Source organism: Nerophis ophidion, linkage group LG06 (assembly GCF_033978795.1).
Source record: "Nerophis ophidion isolate RoL-2023_Sa linkage group LG06, RoL_Noph_v1.0, whole genome shotgun sequence".
Classification (NCBI taxonomy): domain Eukaryota; kingdom Metazoa; phylum Chordata; class Actinopteri; order Syngnathiformes; family Syngnathidae; genus Nerophis; species Nerophis ophidion.
This window is the reverse complement of record NC_084616.1, coordinates 66,671,286-66,690,241: the sequence shown is the minus strand read 5'-3', so window position 1 is coordinate 66,690,241 and position 18,956 is coordinate 66,671,286. Positions and strand designations below refer to the sequence as shown.

At 38.6% G+C, this 18,956-nt stretch overlaps 1 protein-coding gene across 1 annotated transcript in view; it reads left to right on the top strand.

Annotated features, from left to right (window-relative positions):
- Positions 1-9,796, top strand: part of LOC133555140 (midasin-like) — a 45,190-nt gene extending 35,394 nt beyond the window's left edge. The window contains exons 5-6 of the mRNA XM_061904656.1: positions 4,876-5,057; positions 6,483-9,796. Coding sequence (XP_061760640.1) covers positions 4,876-5,057; positions 6,483-6,644 — 344 coding nt within the window. The 3' untranslated portion in view covers positions 6,645-9,796. The remainder of the gene's footprint in view (positions 1-4,875; positions 5,058-6,482) is intronic.
- The last annotated feature ends 9,160 nt before the right edge of the window (positions 9,797-18,956 follow it).

Sequence of the window (18,956 nt, the reverse complement as noted above, 5' to 3'; positions counted from 1 at the left end):
AGTACTGCTAAAAATAAGTTAGGGTTACAGTTAGGGCAGCGACGTGCTGTCAAGGGAGGCAAGTAAAGCAGTGCCTCACCTGCCACCAGGTGGCTTAACCATGAGATGTTCCAAATCGAAGTAATAAAATAAAATAAGTTGTAATATTTCTCTTTTGGATTATGCTTTCTATGTGATTTTGGTGTGGTTCCTGTATATTTTGATAATATTCATGGTCAAAATCGTCAACATTTCCTGATCAACACAATGCAGCAGATGAGAAGTGAGGCAGACACAGGCGGTGCCTCCACGGCTACACACAGTGTGTATTGGGCGTGCGTGCAAGGGGACGCTTGCTTGTTGCCAAGTGGAAAAGGCAGGCCATGAGGCAGCATGTACCTCTGCCTCAAGGTAGGGGGCGATATATTGTCAACTTGCAGTTCAATGCCTCAGCAGTACTCTGACTCGCCACACTGGGAGAAGTGGGGGCGCTCAAGCTAGCAGACACAGGTCTCTCCAGCAGAAGCCAGCATTTTTTCTTTTCTTTTTTCTTGTAACTGTATTTTTAACAAACATGGCATTTTTATTAGAGTAAGCCAGCGTGTGTGGGTGTTTTTTGTCGGATGCAAAAATAATGTTTAATTTTTTTTGGAATGAAATTTAATTAAATGAATGTGTCTGCCAATATGGAGGATTATATACTGTATCCAAGATGAAATACTTCTCTAAACTGGACTTTAAGACAAAATGAATGTGGTCATACAAAGTACGTTTTCATGGAGGATAGCTATTGCTGCTTCAGATACAAATACAGAAAAGTAAGATAGACTCACAATACTTGATTTATTTTGTTAAAAGCAAATAGGACCAAAAAGTATTTAATAAAAACTTTAATAAATACTTTTTGGAACCATTTATCATATCATAATATCATTATGATAACGTTTTTATGAAAGCGAAGAATATCTCCCTTTTTCTTCCTGTTACTTTAATGTACAACCTTAAAGGGGAACATTATCACAATTTCAGAAGGGTTAAAATCAATAAAAAACAGTTCCCAGTGGCTTATTTTATTTTTCGAAGTTTTTTTCAAAATGTTACCCATCATGGAATATCCCGAAAAAATGCTTTAAAGTGCCTGATTTTCGCTATCTTTAAATCCATCGTCCATTTTCCTGTGACGTCATTTAGTGATGCCAACATCACTAAATGATATAGTGACATTAGCTCGGATTCAGACTCGGATTTCAGCGGCTTAAGCGATTCAACAGATTACGCATATATTGAAACGGATGGTTGGAGTATGGAGGCAGATAGCGAAAACGAAATTGAAGAAGAAACTGAAGCTATTGAGCGAATAGCTATTGAAGCTATTCGGCGATCGCCTTCTTAACCAACGATTGAGTGTCGTAGGGTATCCATACATCTCTGTGCCATGTCTGTCGTAGCACCAGGAGCAACTTAAATCCGTCGATTGGTAAGTGTTTGTTTGGCATTAAATATGGGTGGAGTGAAAGGCTGGATGCAAATATAGCTGCAAATGTACATAAAGCTAGCCTAAATAGCATCTTAGCATCCATTAGCTGGCAGTCATGCCGCGACTAAATATGTCTGATTAGCACATAAGTCAATAACATCAACAAAACTCACCTTGGAGATTTCGTTGACTTTATCGTTGGAAATGCATCTGCTTTGAGTGTCGCAGGGTATCTATACATCTCTGTGCCATGTCTGTCGTAGCATCACCGGTAAAATTTGCAGACGAGGGACTTTCGGATCAGAGGACTCTGGTGCAACTTAAATCTGTTGATTGGTATGTGTTTGTTTGGCATTAAATGTGGGTGGAGGGAAAGCTGGATGCAAATGAGGCATAACGATGCAATATGTATATACAGCTAGCCTAAATAGCATGTTAGCATCGATTAGCATACCGTGCTAATCGATTAGCATACCGTGCTAATCGATACACACTCCACGTAAGTCAACTAGAATCCGTCCCTGATCGTGTTGTTACACCCTCCGACAACACACCGAGGTACGACAAACAGTCGAAAAAACGGAAAATAACAGAGCTGATTTGACTCGATGTTTGTAATGTGTTTGAGAAAATGGCGGATTGACTACCTAGGTGACGTCACAACGCCCCGAGAGCGAATAATGGCAAAGCGTTTATTCGCCAAAATTCACCCATTTAGAGTTCGGAAATCGGTTAAAAAAATATATGGTCCTTATTCTGCAACATGAAGGTGTATATTGACACTTAGATAGGTCTGGTGATAATGTTCCCCTTTAATCAACAATGACTAGAGCTGCACATATGAATTTAAGTAAAAAAAAAAAAAAAAAAGAAGAAAAATAAGTATGCATGCCTCACCTGGTGTTTAGTTCACCGCATGTCACTGACTTAGGGGTAGGTTTGGGTTTTGGTTAGAGTTAGGGTAAAGTTTGGGTTGGGGTTGCATACAAGCAGCTAAAAAAGCCATACATACAACAACTGAAATAATAACAACCATGGTGCATTGCATTAGCCATCTTGGATCATGTTACATATCAATCGTCCATTTTTGCATTGTCAGCGTCACTCTGCCCATGTCTTTAAGACATTATTCACTTATGTTGTCGTCATCACTGGGGGTGCAACATTGAGTGTCTGCAGCTGCAGTTAGACCCTTCTCAAAAGGAGTGCCAGCAAAAACACAGTCCATTCTTAGGTAAAAAAAATAGAAAAGCAATATTCAACAAAACAATCCTGCCGGTGTGAACTTCTTTGAAGTACATGAACTTCCAGATCTACGATGTGAAGATCAACACTGCTTAGTGTGCGATAAAAAAGACATTTTTTTTTTTACAGTGGACCACCATAGCTCGATCACCGTGGGCTTTCATTTCTTTGGACTGTGTACCACAGTTCTTTGTTTTAGTTTGATAAAATACTTCACTGTGTTTTTTTTTAAATTTTTACTATAACAAGAGAAATGATTCAGCCTCTTTTATCTGACCCAGAATAAATAATCACCAGTCCCCTGAAAAATATTCTGTTGTTTGTATTAGAGGTGGGATTTATGTCTCTTTGAAGGGAGCGGGTTCTTAAATACATTTTTCAAATAGCCTTTCAAAAGACTGGCTCGTTGCTACATTTCTTATTTTTTTCATTAAATTTACTTGATTTTTGAACAAGGAAAAAATGAAAAGTTATACATGGATTAGAACAATTCAAACTTACACAGAGCATATTGGTGAGAATGTTCCCGAAATATTTACAAAAGTTTTTTTTTGCTTTTATGTTTTCATTGTAAACATTCCATAAGGTAGTGCCATATCCCATATATCAGGGGTGTCCAAACTTTTTCCACAGAAGGCCGCACACGGAAACATTTAAGCATGCGGGGGCAATTTTGATATTTTTCATTTTCAAACCATAACAAAATATATGGATTTTTTTTTTTATCCTTAGGGGTCCTGGGGAGCATAGAGGGTCTCAGTCACTAAAATTTTAAAAATAAGTCAAATTATTGTTATTTTTTTTAATTTTATTTAATGCTTACAGTAAATCTCTATATCAACTTGAGGTTGATATAAAGTAAAACAAATAAGGTTTTATGCCTTTTCTGTCAAAGACAACTTTGTTTTTTTTATAGTAAAACTGAAATATGCAGTATTTTGATAGATGGATAGATGGATAGATAGATAGATAGATAGATAGATAGATAGATAGATAGATAGATAGATAGATAGATGGATAGATAGATAGATAGATAGATAGATAGATAGATAGATAGATAGATAGATAGATAGATAGATAGATAGATAGATAGATAGATAGATAGATAGATAGATAGATAGTAGTTTATTTATTCCTTCTGGAGAGTTCCTTTATTTAGCAATTAAAGCCCTCAAAGATCAATAATGCAGGACACCATTGATTTGAATTATTTAATATTTTTGAGTAAGTTAAATAAAATCCTTCTAAATATATTTGAGATCCGAAAGGTTCCCCACTCATAAAGTGATGCATTTGTAATAGTTTTTTTTTTACTTTTCCGATATATCTGTCGATTTTAAGTTTAAACTATTATTTTGTTTGTTGTATGCTCTTTTGTCTAAACTTTGATGTTTTTATATGGCAACCGCACAACATATGCAATATTTTTTCCACATAAAACATTTTAAAGTGATAATTTCTAAGTAATAATTCATTATAACATAGATTTTTTTAGTCCTTTTTTTTTTTTTAGAGCAATGGAAAAAAAAAGAAAATGAAGACAAAAGGCACTGCATGGCAGCTTTGTGTCAATATTGCCAATTTTTCTCATTCGATTTCACCGCATTCCACTTTTTTCAAATGTTTATTTTTAATTTTTGCATTACTATCAATTTTGCAATTTTTCCAGAATGTGTGGCGGGCCGGTAAACGATTAACTGCGGGCCGCAAATGCCCCCCGGGCCGCACTTTGGACACCCCTGCCATATATGTATTGACAATTCCTAAACTAAATAAATTTGTGGATCACAAGCACCGATAAAATATATGATTAATAGATACGAATAATATGTCTACAATTAAATATAAATAAAGCTACAACAAAACTGGAGAAGATACAAACATGAACGCAAAATCGTAGTACCCTTGGGGTGTGCACACCTGAACTAGTCCACAAATCTACAACAGAAAAATTAAGTGGAACAGTTAATCCTAATACTGCTATGTTTCCTTTGACTCATTTTCCAGTCAATTGTGTACCATGCCATGCCTGGGAAGTTTGTCTATAAAATGGCTCACGAACGAATGTCTCGCAATTTTTAATAGGCTCTCATCCTTCACTTAAAAAAACAGTTCAAAAGATAAATTTTTTGGGACTAACATCACACCTCTAGTTAAACCTATTTTCTGTTCAGTCTTAGAGAAAGCCTTGCTGAAGTCTCTTCGTCACCTTGACGACTTCCTGCGGACTCCTTTACCAGAGGAGATAGACGCCGACGCCCCAGGAGATGTCCCTGAGTCCAAAAGAAGCTTCCTGGACGGACCGGACCTCACCCTGGCGGACTGCAACCTGCTCCCTAAACTACACATCCTAAAGGTTTATTCATAAAAATAATCATTCATTCATTCTCTTTCTTCTTTCTTTATGAGTCTGCTGAGATACTTGGTCATGTACCAAACAGTTTTGGAAACATTTTTATTGGAATGGATAGCTCCGTTGTTAGTGACCCTAACAACCGAGTTACACATTGTTAGGTTCTTGAACCAGAACTTGTGTTCTGGTCCCAATAGGGGTGTAACGGTACACAAAAATTTCGGTCCGGTACCTACCTCGGTTTAGAGGTCACAGTTCGGTTAATTTTCAGTACAGTAAGAAAACAACAAAATATAGATTTTTTATGTTATTTATTTACCAAATTTGTAAACAATGGCATAACATACATATACACACAGGGTCCATTGCCAGGGTGGTCAACATGTATGAAATAAAAACTAAATAAGATAAGGCTCAGAATGCTTTCTTAACAAAACATTTCTACATATAAAGTGCTTTTTTTGATTGATTTATTGAAACTTTTATTAGTAGATTGCACAGTACAGTACATATTCCGTACAATTGACCACTAAATGGTAACACCCCAATACGTTTTTCAACTTGTTTAAGGCGGGGTCCACGTTAATCAACATTAAACTGCCTCCAGTTGTTGCTCACATGAAATAAAATGACAAAACTTTTCTTCCACATATAAAAAGTGCAACATTAAACAGTTTCAAGTCAACTCAACCTCAGATTAACTAACTTGGTAGCAAGAGGATATATGGGTTTATTTTTCTTCCACCATAGAAGTTGGTCAAAATCTAGTTTTAATGCAATACAGCAACCCTTCCACGACCCCGAACAGGACGAGCAGTAGAAAATGGATGGATGGATGGATGGTCTTCAATGTGCCGCTAAAAAAATGTATGTTATTGCTTCAGTCCTGCCTGACTCGCCGAGGAGAGGCTGCTTGAATGCGGTGGTGACGCTTCAAATGGGTTAGCATGCTTGACGTGTTGTCAGAAGCAGCTGCTGAACAATGTCGGCAAACCTCCGACCTCCATTGTTGTATCGCGCAGCTAAAGTGTTCCCAAACGGGAGACGTTAACTAAGGCAGGAGGACCTTCCAGCTCTGGCTTTTACATGTTGTCCTAGCCCGGTCGCTGCTACCATGCCCTGTGTTGTGCCTCGCTCTGCATTGTTTACACAACGTGCGGTGCGCTACCTAATATGTCCGTGTGGAAACTCGTTTGGTACACCTGTGGACCGAACCGAAACCCCCGTACCGAAACAGTTCAATACAAATACACGTACGGTTACACCCCTAGGTCCTAGTATGGACTTATATTAAACATTTCTATTTATTTTTTTTAGTATTATAGTTTGGTGATTAGAGTCCATTTTTTGCCCTTGTTTTTTATTTTTATTTCCCACATTTTGAAATGAAAATGTTGAGGTATCAACTATATACTGTGTTTTTTTCAGGTGGTGGCCATGAAGTATCGTAACTTTGAAATCCCGACTGAGATGACAGCTGTTTGGCGGTACTTGAACTGTGCCTATCAGAGGGAGGAGTTCAGCAGCACCTGCCCGGCCGAGAGGGAAATTGAGTTTGCTTATGTGGGTGTGGCAAAAAAAATTCAATAAGGTCGAAACCTACAGAAGGTCCAGGTGGTCATAAGAATTGTGAACTAACCGTTGACCAGTATTTGAAAAAATGTCCCAAAAGGTAACTATCCATTGTAGGTGTGGACCTACAGGGTTGCGCTATAAAATACAATCTCGATTGTCCAGGTCATTGTTTTCGCAGGGCATTGAACTGGATTGTTCATTTTGTCTTAAAAGACATTTGGCCTCTCATATGAACATGTTTAATAAATTATGCCCATAGATAGACAGCTCTAGTCTGAAAGCACTGTACCAAACCCAAAGTATGTATCCTCTAACACATGGCTATCAAACTCTGGTCCACGGGCCAAATCTGGCCCGCCGTGTAATTTAATCTGGCCCTTGAGGCAATATCAATTTAGCATTAGAGCTGGCCCGCCGATGTTATACAGCGTCGGTGCCGCTGTAACACCGCATTCACCGCTAATACTCATACTTGCCAACCCTCCTAATTTTCCCGGTAGAGTCCCGAAGTTCAGTGCCACTCCCAAAAATCTCCCGGGGCAACCATTCTCCCGAATTTCTACCGATTTCCACCTGGACAACTTTATTGGGGGCGTGCATTTAAGGCACTCCCTTTAGCGTTCTCTTCAACCTGTCGTCACGTCCGCTTTTCCTCCATACTAACAGCGTGTCACATAATATTTGTGGCTTTTACACACACACACACGCACAAGTGAATGCAAGGCATACTTGGTCAACAGCCATACAGGTCACACTGAGGTTGGCCGTATAAACAACTTTAGCACTGTTACAAATATGCGGCACACTGTGAACCCACACCAAACAAGAATGACAAACACATTTCGGGTGAACATCCGCACCGTAACACAACAGAACAAATACCCAGAACCCCTTGCAGCACTAAGTCTTCCGGGAAACTTCCAGCAAACTGACCAATAATTAACGTTTTATTCATGCATTTTCTCTTGCTACTTCAAGGCTTGAATGTTTGGTTCATTCATTATTATTTTATTTTCAAATGTATTATTAGCCTGTGGAAAAAAATTGATATTTACCTCAGACGATTGCAAATAGATAAAAACGCATAACATTTTTATTAAATTTTTTTTTGATATGCCATTGATATTTTTTTTAATTATTATTATTATTATTTGAAACTGGATTTTGCATGTCACTAAAGTTATATTAGCCTTGCTTGTTCAATATTTAATGCAAAACTTGTTTGGGTCCCTATTAAAAAGGTTAATTTGTTCAACCTTGGCCCGCGGCTTTGTTCCGTTTAAAATTTTGGCCCACTCTGTATTTGAGTTTGACACCCCTGCTCTATTCTATGACAGTTGTTATGATATATCAAAAAAACATATTGGTGTATGCTGTCCAGGGCAGTGACGACTGCAATGATTTATGGATTGGGAAAACCCAACAACTACTAAACAGGTGCATGACACAACACAGATGAGCAAACAGACTTAGCTGTCTACCTGCACCTCATAGAGAACAACAACACTTTCTTTGGGACAATAATATATATGTTCTGGACAAGGAGGACACATGTTTTGAGAGGGGAGTGAGGAAAGTGCTATGTCAAAGCTGAAGAACCATCTGTGAACAGAGGAAGGGGTCTGGTATGACAACTATAACAGGATACAGACACTTTTGGTTTCAGGTTTCCCTTTGATTACTGAGACAACTGAAGGAAATTAAGTGAAACCGTAATTTACATACGACTCTTTGCATAATTTTTGGTTCACGAACGTTTACATAGGGCCAAATATGCATCAGTGTGCGAACAATAAGAAGAAGCAGGGGCCTCTACGTGACATCCTGTTTACATCCTGTTTACATCCTGTTTACATCCTGTACATACGACCGCAGCCATTTCAAAGAGCATTGACTGCAAACAGCGCTTCTGACAGGTTTATTTCCACAATTGTCATACATTGCGACAAGTAGTCAGCTTGTCTTAAAGATCACTTTGTGTGACCAGAAACGCTTTAAATGTGTTCAAACTTTTGGTTCCGACTCAACTGTTTTGAGCCAGCATTTTAGCTATTTGGCCTCCAAACTTGCGGCCCCTTCAGTTCGAGGATTTTATCGGCGAAGGGGCATTTGTGGACCGAAAAAGATTCCAAAGCGGACTTTATTACGGCGTAGAATGCACTACCGGGACACGAGCCGATTAAGAATCGCTTCAAACTGCGAGTTTTTGCTAACGCTAGCGGTGACTATGTGAAACCACTGCTGTTTTATAACTCTGAAACTCCCAGTGTTTAACAACAATGCCACAAATATTCCCATGCATACACAAGGTAAAATTATTTCAGATTTTTTGGTTTTTCGAGCACAACTACAAGACACAAGCAATACCGTAACAATGCAATCCAATTCCAAAACCAAACCTGACCCAGCAACACCCAGAACTGCAGTAAACAGAGCAATTGAGAGGAGACACAAACACGACAGAACAAACCAAAAGTAAATAAATAAATAAATGGGTTGTACTTGTATAGCGCTTTTCTACCTTCAAGGTACTCAAAGCGCTTTGACACTACTTCCACATTTACCCATTCACACACACATTCACACACTGATGGAGGGAGCTGCCATGCAAGGCGCCAACCAGCACCCATCAGGAGCAAGGGTGAAGTGTCTTGCTCAGGACACAACGGACGTGACGAGGTTGGTACTAGGTGGGAATTGAACCAGGGACGCTCGGGTTGCGCACGGCCACTCTCCCCACCGCGTAATGAAACAAAAATGAATATTATCAACAACACTATCAATAGTAGTTACGATTTTAGCATAGCAGTGATTAAAAATCCGTCATTGACATTATCATTGACATTTATAAAAAATACAAAAAAAGAAAAACAGTGTAACAGTAGCTTACACTTGCATCGCATCTCATAAGCTTGACAACACACTGTGTCCAATGTTTTCACAAAGATAAAATAAGTCATATTTTTGGTTCATTTAATAGTTAAAACAAATTTACATTATTGCAATCAGTTGATAAAACATTGTCATTTACAATTATAAAAGCATTTTTTTTTTTTAAATCTACTACTCTGCTAGCATGTCAGCAGACTGGGGTAGATCCTGCTGAAATCCTATTTATTGAATGAATACAGAATCGTTTTGAATCGGAAAAATATCCTTTTTTGAATCGAGAATCGCGTTGAATCGAAAAAAAATCAATATATATAATCGAATCGCGACCCCAAGAATTGATATTGAATCGAATCGTGGAACACACAAAGATTCACAACCCTAATATGTATATATATATATATATATATATATATATAAGTATATGTGGGAAAAATCACAAGACTACTTCATCTCTACAGAACTGTTTAATGAGGGGTTCCCTCAATCAAAAAAAAAAAAAAATCCTGACGATTGAGGGAACCCCTCATGAAACAGTTCTGTAGAGATGAAGTGGTGTTGTGATTTTTCCCACACATACATATTGCGCTCTACCACGGTATCGAACACTATTCTCTGGATAATCCAATTAAGACATATATATATATATAAAGTGAGTATTTAAAGTGAGCAGTTTTAAAAAAAATATATGTTAGGGGCTTCTGACGAGGCTAGAGCCTGTTATAATGTTAACATTGATTCTTAAGGGGAACTACTTCATGATAAAAACATTTTAGTTTGCGAACCATGTTCAGGAATTAATTACATTTGTAAATTGAGATTCTACTGTACGAACGATCCTAATATTGTTGTTATGCTGGCAGATATCTCACTTATTTTCATTTTAACAGCTGCCGTTTTGTCATCATCAAGGCATGTCCCCTCCTGTATAGAATACATACTTTGCATCCAGCACCAAGCCCTCAGACCTGAGCTTCCATGTTTAAGTCTAAGAGCACGAACTGATGAAGCCTGCTCAGATAAGAGGCCACATTTCTACTAAGGCAATCTGTACAGTGCAGTTGCAATCAATCCAAAGCCCTGAGAACATTTATTACACACCTATTTGGATCAATTTAGTTGCTTTTGTTTTTTAAACACTGTAATCAACAGTGATACCCAAGAAAGTGCTATACGGTCCTCTAGTGACATTTTTTTAAATGTTTGAAAAATATATCATTGTTATTGACAGATTAACATGCATTTGTCACACTATTGATAATTCATACTTTTGTTGCAGAACTATTTCTGTGCTTCGTAGATTTTTAAAGGTCATACATTGTGTTTTATAGAGTATTGCAATCAGTCTGCATTTCGACTAATCATTTATTTGAATGGGGGAGATTTTATCTGGTAAATGGTGTGTGGAGAAAAGGAACATCATGTCCAATTATCTCCATAAACGTAACCTCATGACAATTATAACTTTCTTTTACTTTGGAATTAATTTCTTTTGACAAAATGAAATAACACGACAGTGCCTTGTCCTAATCTGATGAACAACCAGTCCTACTTTTACCCTCAAAATCTCTATTAAAAATAATTTTATTTTTTTCAAGTGTTTATTTATTATCGACAGGGATGAGAATCAGCACCTCCAAGTCCGAGTCCATGGTTCTCGCCCGGAAAAGGGTGGAGTGCCATCTGCGGGTTGGGGAGGAGACCCTGCCCCAAGTGTTCCTAGGAGACTTGTTCACGAGCGGGAGAAGAATGGATCGTGAGATCGACAGGCGGATCGGTGCGGCGTCTTTCATTAATGCGGACGTTGTATCGATCCGTTGTGGTGAAGAAGGAGCTGAGCCGGAAGGCAAAGCTCTCAATTTACCGGTCGATCTACGTTCCCATCCTCACCTATGGTTATGAGCTTTGGGTCATGACCGAAAGGACAAGATCACGGGTAGAAGCGGCCGGAATGAGTTTCCTCCGCCGGGTGGAAATAGGGTGAGAAGCTCTGTCATCCGGGAGGAGCTTAAAGTAAAGCCGTTGCTCCTCCACATAGAGAGGAGCCAGATGAGGTGGTTCGGGCATCTGGTCAGGATGCCACCCGAACGCCTCCCTAGGGAGATGTTTAGGGCACGTCCACTGGTAGGTGGCTACAGGGAAGACCCAGGACACGTTGGGAAGACTATGTCTCCCGGCTGGCCTGGGAACGCTTCGGGATCCCCCGGGAAGAGCTGGACGAAGTGGCTAAGGAGAGGGAAATCTGGGCTTCCCTGCTTAGGCTGCTGCCCCCACGACCCGACCTCGGATAAGCGGAAGAAGATGGATGGATGGATGGATGGATGTTTATATATTCATTTGATTGGGAAAATATTAAATAAAGCAATGAGAAATACACACTTAAATGTATTAATGTAGATTTATAATCACTATCATGCACAACTCTGCCAAATTCTGCTTCCCGGTCATTTTTAATTTTATCAAATGATTTCTCTATCAGGTGGGGGATCTATCCATTATTTTATTTTTTTTACCTTTCCAAATAAAGGATAAGAATAATTTATTTAGAACATGAAAAAATAAGATTGTTAAAAAGATTGGAAGATACAGAAAGCTTGCAAACATATTTATTTCGATGCAATTTACTTTACCTGCTGTAGTTATATGTAAATTATTGCTAATTTCCAGATTAGAATGAAATGTTTCAATTAGGGGAGTAAATTTATTCTTGTGGAGAGCTGGTATCTTACCACATATGTGTACACTCAAGAACTTAAAGCTGATTTTAGACATTTTAAATGGAATGTCAAAAAAATAAGTCATTTACAGGGAAGCACTCACTTTTTAAAAAGTTCATTTATAGCCTGAATTAGTTCCAAAAGAGTTCAGCAGAGGTGGGTAGAGTACCCAAAAATTTTAGTCAAGTAAGAGTACTGTTACTTTAGCCTAATATGGCTCAAGTGAAAGTTAAAAGTAGTCATCCTGAAGGAATCAATAAAGCACTATGAATGAATGAATGGTTTATTTTGAGCCATGCAAACAAATCAAAAGAATGACATTAAATACAAAAGAAATCTATACATATACATTATTTTTACACCTACATTGAAAACATTACATGTGACTAAACTTTTGTAGATGTCAAGATTGGCTCAAAAGGGTCCCACCCCTATACATATACAATATATATATATACACACAATATATAATACAATAATACATATAATATAATTCAATTCAGTGGTTGCTGCAGAGATGCTATGTATTATCTATATATAATACATTTAAATTCACACACACTTACATATATACATATGCAAACACACATACAAACACAACACACACATATATGTACACACATATATACAATCCATATACATATATATATATATATATATATATATATATATATATATATATATATACATATATATATATATACATACATACATACATATACACACATAATCACATACATACACACATGCATATACCCAAAATACACACACACACACCTATATAAATACTATATATATAATAGTATATATAATATACACTTTTGTCTAAACGTTATTAACAGTTTTTGGTGCCTATGGGAACAAGCTTTCATTCTGACTGAGATATTAGTGGTTAAAAGTGGATCTGTGGCTGTGGAGCTACTGCTCCTGATCAACAGGACCTGAGGACCACTCTTGCTATGTGTCCTATGCTGTGCATTAAAAGAGACGAGGGGAGCCCCCTGCCAGAGGAGTTATCCACGAACATAAGATCCCCCACTCGCCTGCCCTGTACTCCAGATAGTGTACCCAAATCCTTTTTTCTTAGTTTCCATTGGCACCAATTTTTTAGTCAGAATTCATATTTGTTTTTACATTTACAGAATATTAGTATTACTCAAATTGCATATAGGATTGCACACACACACACGCACACACACACACACACACACACACAATTCAATGTATTCCTCTTATTGATACTAATTAACTATCCATCTATCTATCTATCTATCTATCTATCTATCTATCTATCTATCTATCTATCTATCTATCTATCTATCTATCTATCTATCAAAATAACTACTTGAGTAAGAGGAAGTAAGTGTTCTGTGAAAAAATACTCAAGTGTTGAGTCACTTGTGAGTAGCTTCTGATTTATTTAGTAGCTATTTTTTTAACGGTTCTTGGACTACAACTGAAGATAATGTGAGTGAGCGTGTGTAAAACATAAAATTCATGTACAATTTATTGCAACATGTTTGCTCTCGTTAGAAGTGGAATTTATGTAGGCCGAAATGTGAACATTTCTACACACAGAGATGATAATATTAATGTTATTTCTACGAGTTTGAAAGTAATCATTAACTATTTGTGCTGCCTTGTTACTTTTTACACTCAGTTAAATTTTCTATGTACTAAATTAGTCTGATCTGTCAAATAATTCAGTTTCTTCTATTTTCACAGATAACTAGTTCTAGTTTCCATGCTCTTATCTGATGTGACTGTTGGCCATGCGCAGTGTGTCTCTCGTACACTAGGGGGAGATTGTGTTCATTTCAGCTTGTTTAGCTATGTAGGAATGTATATACAATAGAAGAATAGAATGTTACATGCTAATATTGATTGATTGATTGATTGATACTTTTATTAGTAGATTGCACAGTTCAGTACATATTCCGTACAATTGACCACTAAATGGTAACACCCGAATAAGTTTTTCAACTTGTTTAAGTCGGGGTCCACATCTACGGTCCTCTCCGTGGTCTCTCATAGTCATTCACATTGACTTCCCACTGGGTTGTGAGTTTTTCCTTGCCCTTATGTGGGCTCTGAACCGAGGATGTCGTTGTGGCTTGAGCAGCCTTTTGAGACAGTTGTGATTTAGGGCTACAAAAATAAACATTGATTGATTGATTGATTGATTGATTGATTGATTGACTGACAATGAAAACACATAAAACATGAAAACATCATAGTTATTATTATATACTATGATAAATTTACAGGTCTTAATAAAATATATTATCAAAAATATTTTACCCAATTTACTCACTTCACACTTGTTTTGCTTTATAAGTAATTTGTACTGTTTGTAATTCCACAAGATCTTTAAATTTTAATAGTTTTGAATGTATTTGTGTGATCCCTATATCCTGCCTTATGAATGACTCTCATTGTTTTCTTCTGCTGGGTGATGAGTAAATATAGTGTGCTTATGTAATTATTGGCCCAGTGTCAGGATTCTCACTGACGGTTGGGTTAAGTTTTGTTTCTTCCTCTGTTTGTTTTATTTCCTGTCAGTGGTCTTATTTTGGTTCCTTTTCCTGCATGTCTCCCTGAGCGCTTGTTTCCCTCACCTGTACCTGATTGGCAGTCTGGCTCACCTGGTGGCAATTGCCAATCAGGCTCCTATTTATACCTGCCTCTCCCTCCAGTCAGTGCTGGAGTATTGTTTGCTGTATGCTCTAGTCCAGTGGGTCTTAACCTTGTTGGCGGTACCGAACCCCACCGGGTCATATGTGCATTCACCGAACCTTTCTTTGTTGGAAAATATATATATTTTTTTCAAATTCAAGTCAAAGTTTTTTTTTTTTTTTTTTACCGGTGCACAAACAAACATCACCTTGTTCAAAGAACAAAACCAACACAGCGCATGAACTCCCAACAAATGACACACCTGCAAATCAGTGTGACTTCTGCTGTGGCCGTATCCATAATACGCCAATATGGAGAAGTTTTTATTTGCACGATGTGTCGGGTGTGTCTTGACCTCCGCCGAACCCCTAGGGTTTGATCCAACCCAGGTTAAAAACCACTGCTGTAGACCTCTTGCCGTCTCCAGTTCTCCCTGGTTCCTCTCCTCTTGTTAGCTGTTTCTTGTATGCAGTGAGCTTATTCCCTAATTCCTGCTTCCTGTTCCTGTATGCTGCTTTCTGTCTCCTGGTTCCTGGCTTATGTTTTACCTGCATTGTTTTTGGACATTAAAACCATGTTTTCCTGCACCAAACCTGCCATCTCTGCATCTTGGGGTTCATCACCACCATTTCCTGACACATAGTAGTGCAAGTTAATGGCATTCATATCTCGCATTGACAATATTTTAACCTTCTCGACCTACTTATAAAACAATGTAATATTCAGCCTGTTAAACTTTCTGCAATCATGGGCGATCAATCAGATTAGGGCAGTGGTTCTCAAATGGGGGTACGTGTACCTCTGGGGGTACTTCAGATTTTTCAAAAATATTCTAAAAATAGCAACAATTCAAAAATCCTTTATAAATATATTTATTGAATAATACTTCAACAAAATATGAATATAAGTTCATAAACTGTGAAAGGAAATTAGAGATGCGTGGTTTGCTGTCTCATCCGCGGAGTCCGCGGATAAACCGCGGGTCGGGCGGGTGACATGACGAAAAAATTGATTTTAATTAGATTCGGACGGGTGGCGGTTGAATCATCCAGAAATATTTGATATACATGGTTCTGGGATCGGTATCCTTTGCCATTCAAAGAGCCATTTAAGACCCGTGTCACAAAGCGAAGAAGTCAATAGGAGACGCTAGTATTCTCTAGAATGACTACCAGCAGTCACCCAGATGATAAGTATTAGGGCGTGCTATGAAGTCATTGATTTTGTCGCCCTGTACAGCATGTACGATCTGCTTGTCAGTCCAGCAACATGTTGTGTGGCTTCCGCAGCGACACGCACACGACTGCAAGGCATACTGGGTGACACAGAGTACACTAATGGTTGTGATACAAACAATTTTAACTCTCTTAGTAATATGCACCACGCTGTGAAGCCACACCAAACAAGATTGACAAACACATTTCGGAAGGACATCCTCCCAGTAACACAACAAATACCCAGAATGCTTTGTATCCATGACACTTCCTGACTATTTTATACATCAAGATCAACTTCCGATAAATCTGTTGATTTTAAGTTTGAAGTATTATTTCGTTTGTTTTATGCTCTTTCGTTAAAACTTTGATGTTTTGATATGGCAACCACACAACATATGCACTATTTTTTCCACATAAAACATTTTAAAGCAATAATTTTTAAGTAATAATTCATTATAACATAGCTTTTTTTGTCCTTTTTTATTGAGCAATGGAATAAAAAGAAGGTGGCGACTTGTCCAGGGTGTACCCTGCCTTCCGCCCGATTGTAGCTGAGATAGGCGCCAGCGCCCCCCGCGACCCCGAAAGGGAATAAGCGGTAGAAAATGGATGGATGGATGGAATAAAAAGAAAATAAAGACAAAAGGAACAAAAAAAACTACATGCATGGCAGCTTTGTGTCAAGATTGTCACTTTTTCTCAATAGATTTCACCTCAATCCACTTTTTTTTGTTTGTTTTTATTTTTATTTTTGCAATACTATCAATTTTGCAATTTATGCAGAATGTGTGGTGGGCCGGTAAACGATTAGCTGCGGGCTGCAAATGGCTCCTGGGCTACACTTCGGACACCCCTGGGTTAATCGTACGCTAAAAAAAATATCGCCGTTAAAAGAACTTATAGTAAATGTTTTGTTATCGTGTTAACTTTGAAAACCCTAATATGAATACGTGTATAATATTGATGTGTTTATGTAAGCTATTAGTAAAAGATCATTGATATCCGGAGGGTGCCAGGAATGCACTAGCTCAGTCTGCAACTATCGTAAAACAACAACCAAGAAGAAGAAGTGCCGAAACAAAAAAGTGTGGATTTAACATGTTCTACATAATAATATGTGAACAACTGGGATAACGTGACGAAGACACATTTTATTTTTGACGCTATATAATGCCATCAGTTGGCAAGCCATCGATTGTGAAGTCTACAGACCAAGTTAAAGCTGCGTGTAAGGCTTAAAGTGTTCTGTTGAAAACACTTGCTATTCTCATTTAAATGGCGATAAACACAAATATGCACGCTACCAATATTTGCGTCAAGTGGATTTTCTTCAGGCTGCAAGTGTCTACATGCTTACTGGTCCGAACACACACGTAAATTAATATAAATCAAAAGAACAGGGGAACTGTTGACCCCCTCTTTGTTTGTACGGTAAAAGAACTTGAAAAAAGTGTAGTGTCTAAGTGCCGTCGGGTTTCTCTGTGTAATTTACTGGAAAATACAGTTTGAAGAATGATGCAGCTGACCTAATGATAGACTAGGTTAGGAATAATGTGTTTGTATTATTCATAACACTACTGTACTTTTCGGTTCGGTAAATATTGACTATTTGCACTGTTTGCAGAGGGGTTAGTGCATGTGCCTCACAATACGAAGGTCCTGAGGAGTCCTGAGTTCAATCCCGGGCTCGGGATCTTTCTGTGTGGAGTTTGCATGTCCTCCCCGTGACTGTGTGGGTTCCCTCCGGGTACTCCGGGTTCCTCCCACCTCCAAAAACATGCACCTGGGGATAGGTTGATTGGCAACACTAATTTGGCCCTAGTGTGTGAATGTGAGTGTGATGTGCTCTCCTGACCCGGTGCACACACAGACCTGAGGTAGGAATATAAGACTGGTGGTTTGGCTTCTCCAAGTTAGGAGTCCTTCATTTTTTGAACATAGATTCCTCCGGGTACTGCAAACCTGTTTAAATGACACTTGCTTGTAATAAAGCAACTTTTGTTCAGCAAAGCGTCTCCGAGTTATATTTTGATTCAGCTACACGGCCGTGAAATACACTTCACACTCTTGTTGTTTCAGTAATGGTAAATGGGTTATACTTGAAAAGCGCTTTTCTACCTTCAGGGTACTCAAAGCGCTTTGACACTATTTCCACATTCACCCATTCACACACACATTCACACACTGACGGCGGGAGCAACCATGCAAGGCCCTAACCACGACCCAGTGTCTTGCTCAAAGACACAACGGACGTGACAAGGTTGGTAGAAAGTGGGAATCGAACCGGGAAACCCCAGGTTTCTGGCACGGCCACTCTCCAAACTGTGCCACGCCGTCCCCAAAAATAATAACCCTTGGACTTTGATACTGTTTGTCATTTCTGTATTTGGGTCCACCAGTTATACTAACCGTGACAGAGGGTACACACATCCATCCATTTCCTACCGCTTGTCCTGTTCGGGGTTGCTGGAGCCTATCTCAGCTGCATCCGGGCAGAAGGCGGGGTACACCTTGGAATGGTCGCCACCTCATCGCAGGGCCAACACAGATAGACAACATTCACACTCATATTCACACACTAGGACCAATTTTAGTGTTGCCAATCAACCTATCCCCAGGTGCGTGTCTTTGGAGGTGAGAGGAATCCAGAGTACCCGGAGGGAACTCACGCAGTCACGGGGAGAACATGCAAACTCCACACAGAAAGATCCCGAGCCCGGGATTGAACCTAGGACAACTCAGGACCTTCGTATTGTGAGGCACATGCACTAACCCCTGCTCCACCGTGCTGCCTGAGTCTACACACAGTCTTAGTAAATCACACGTAA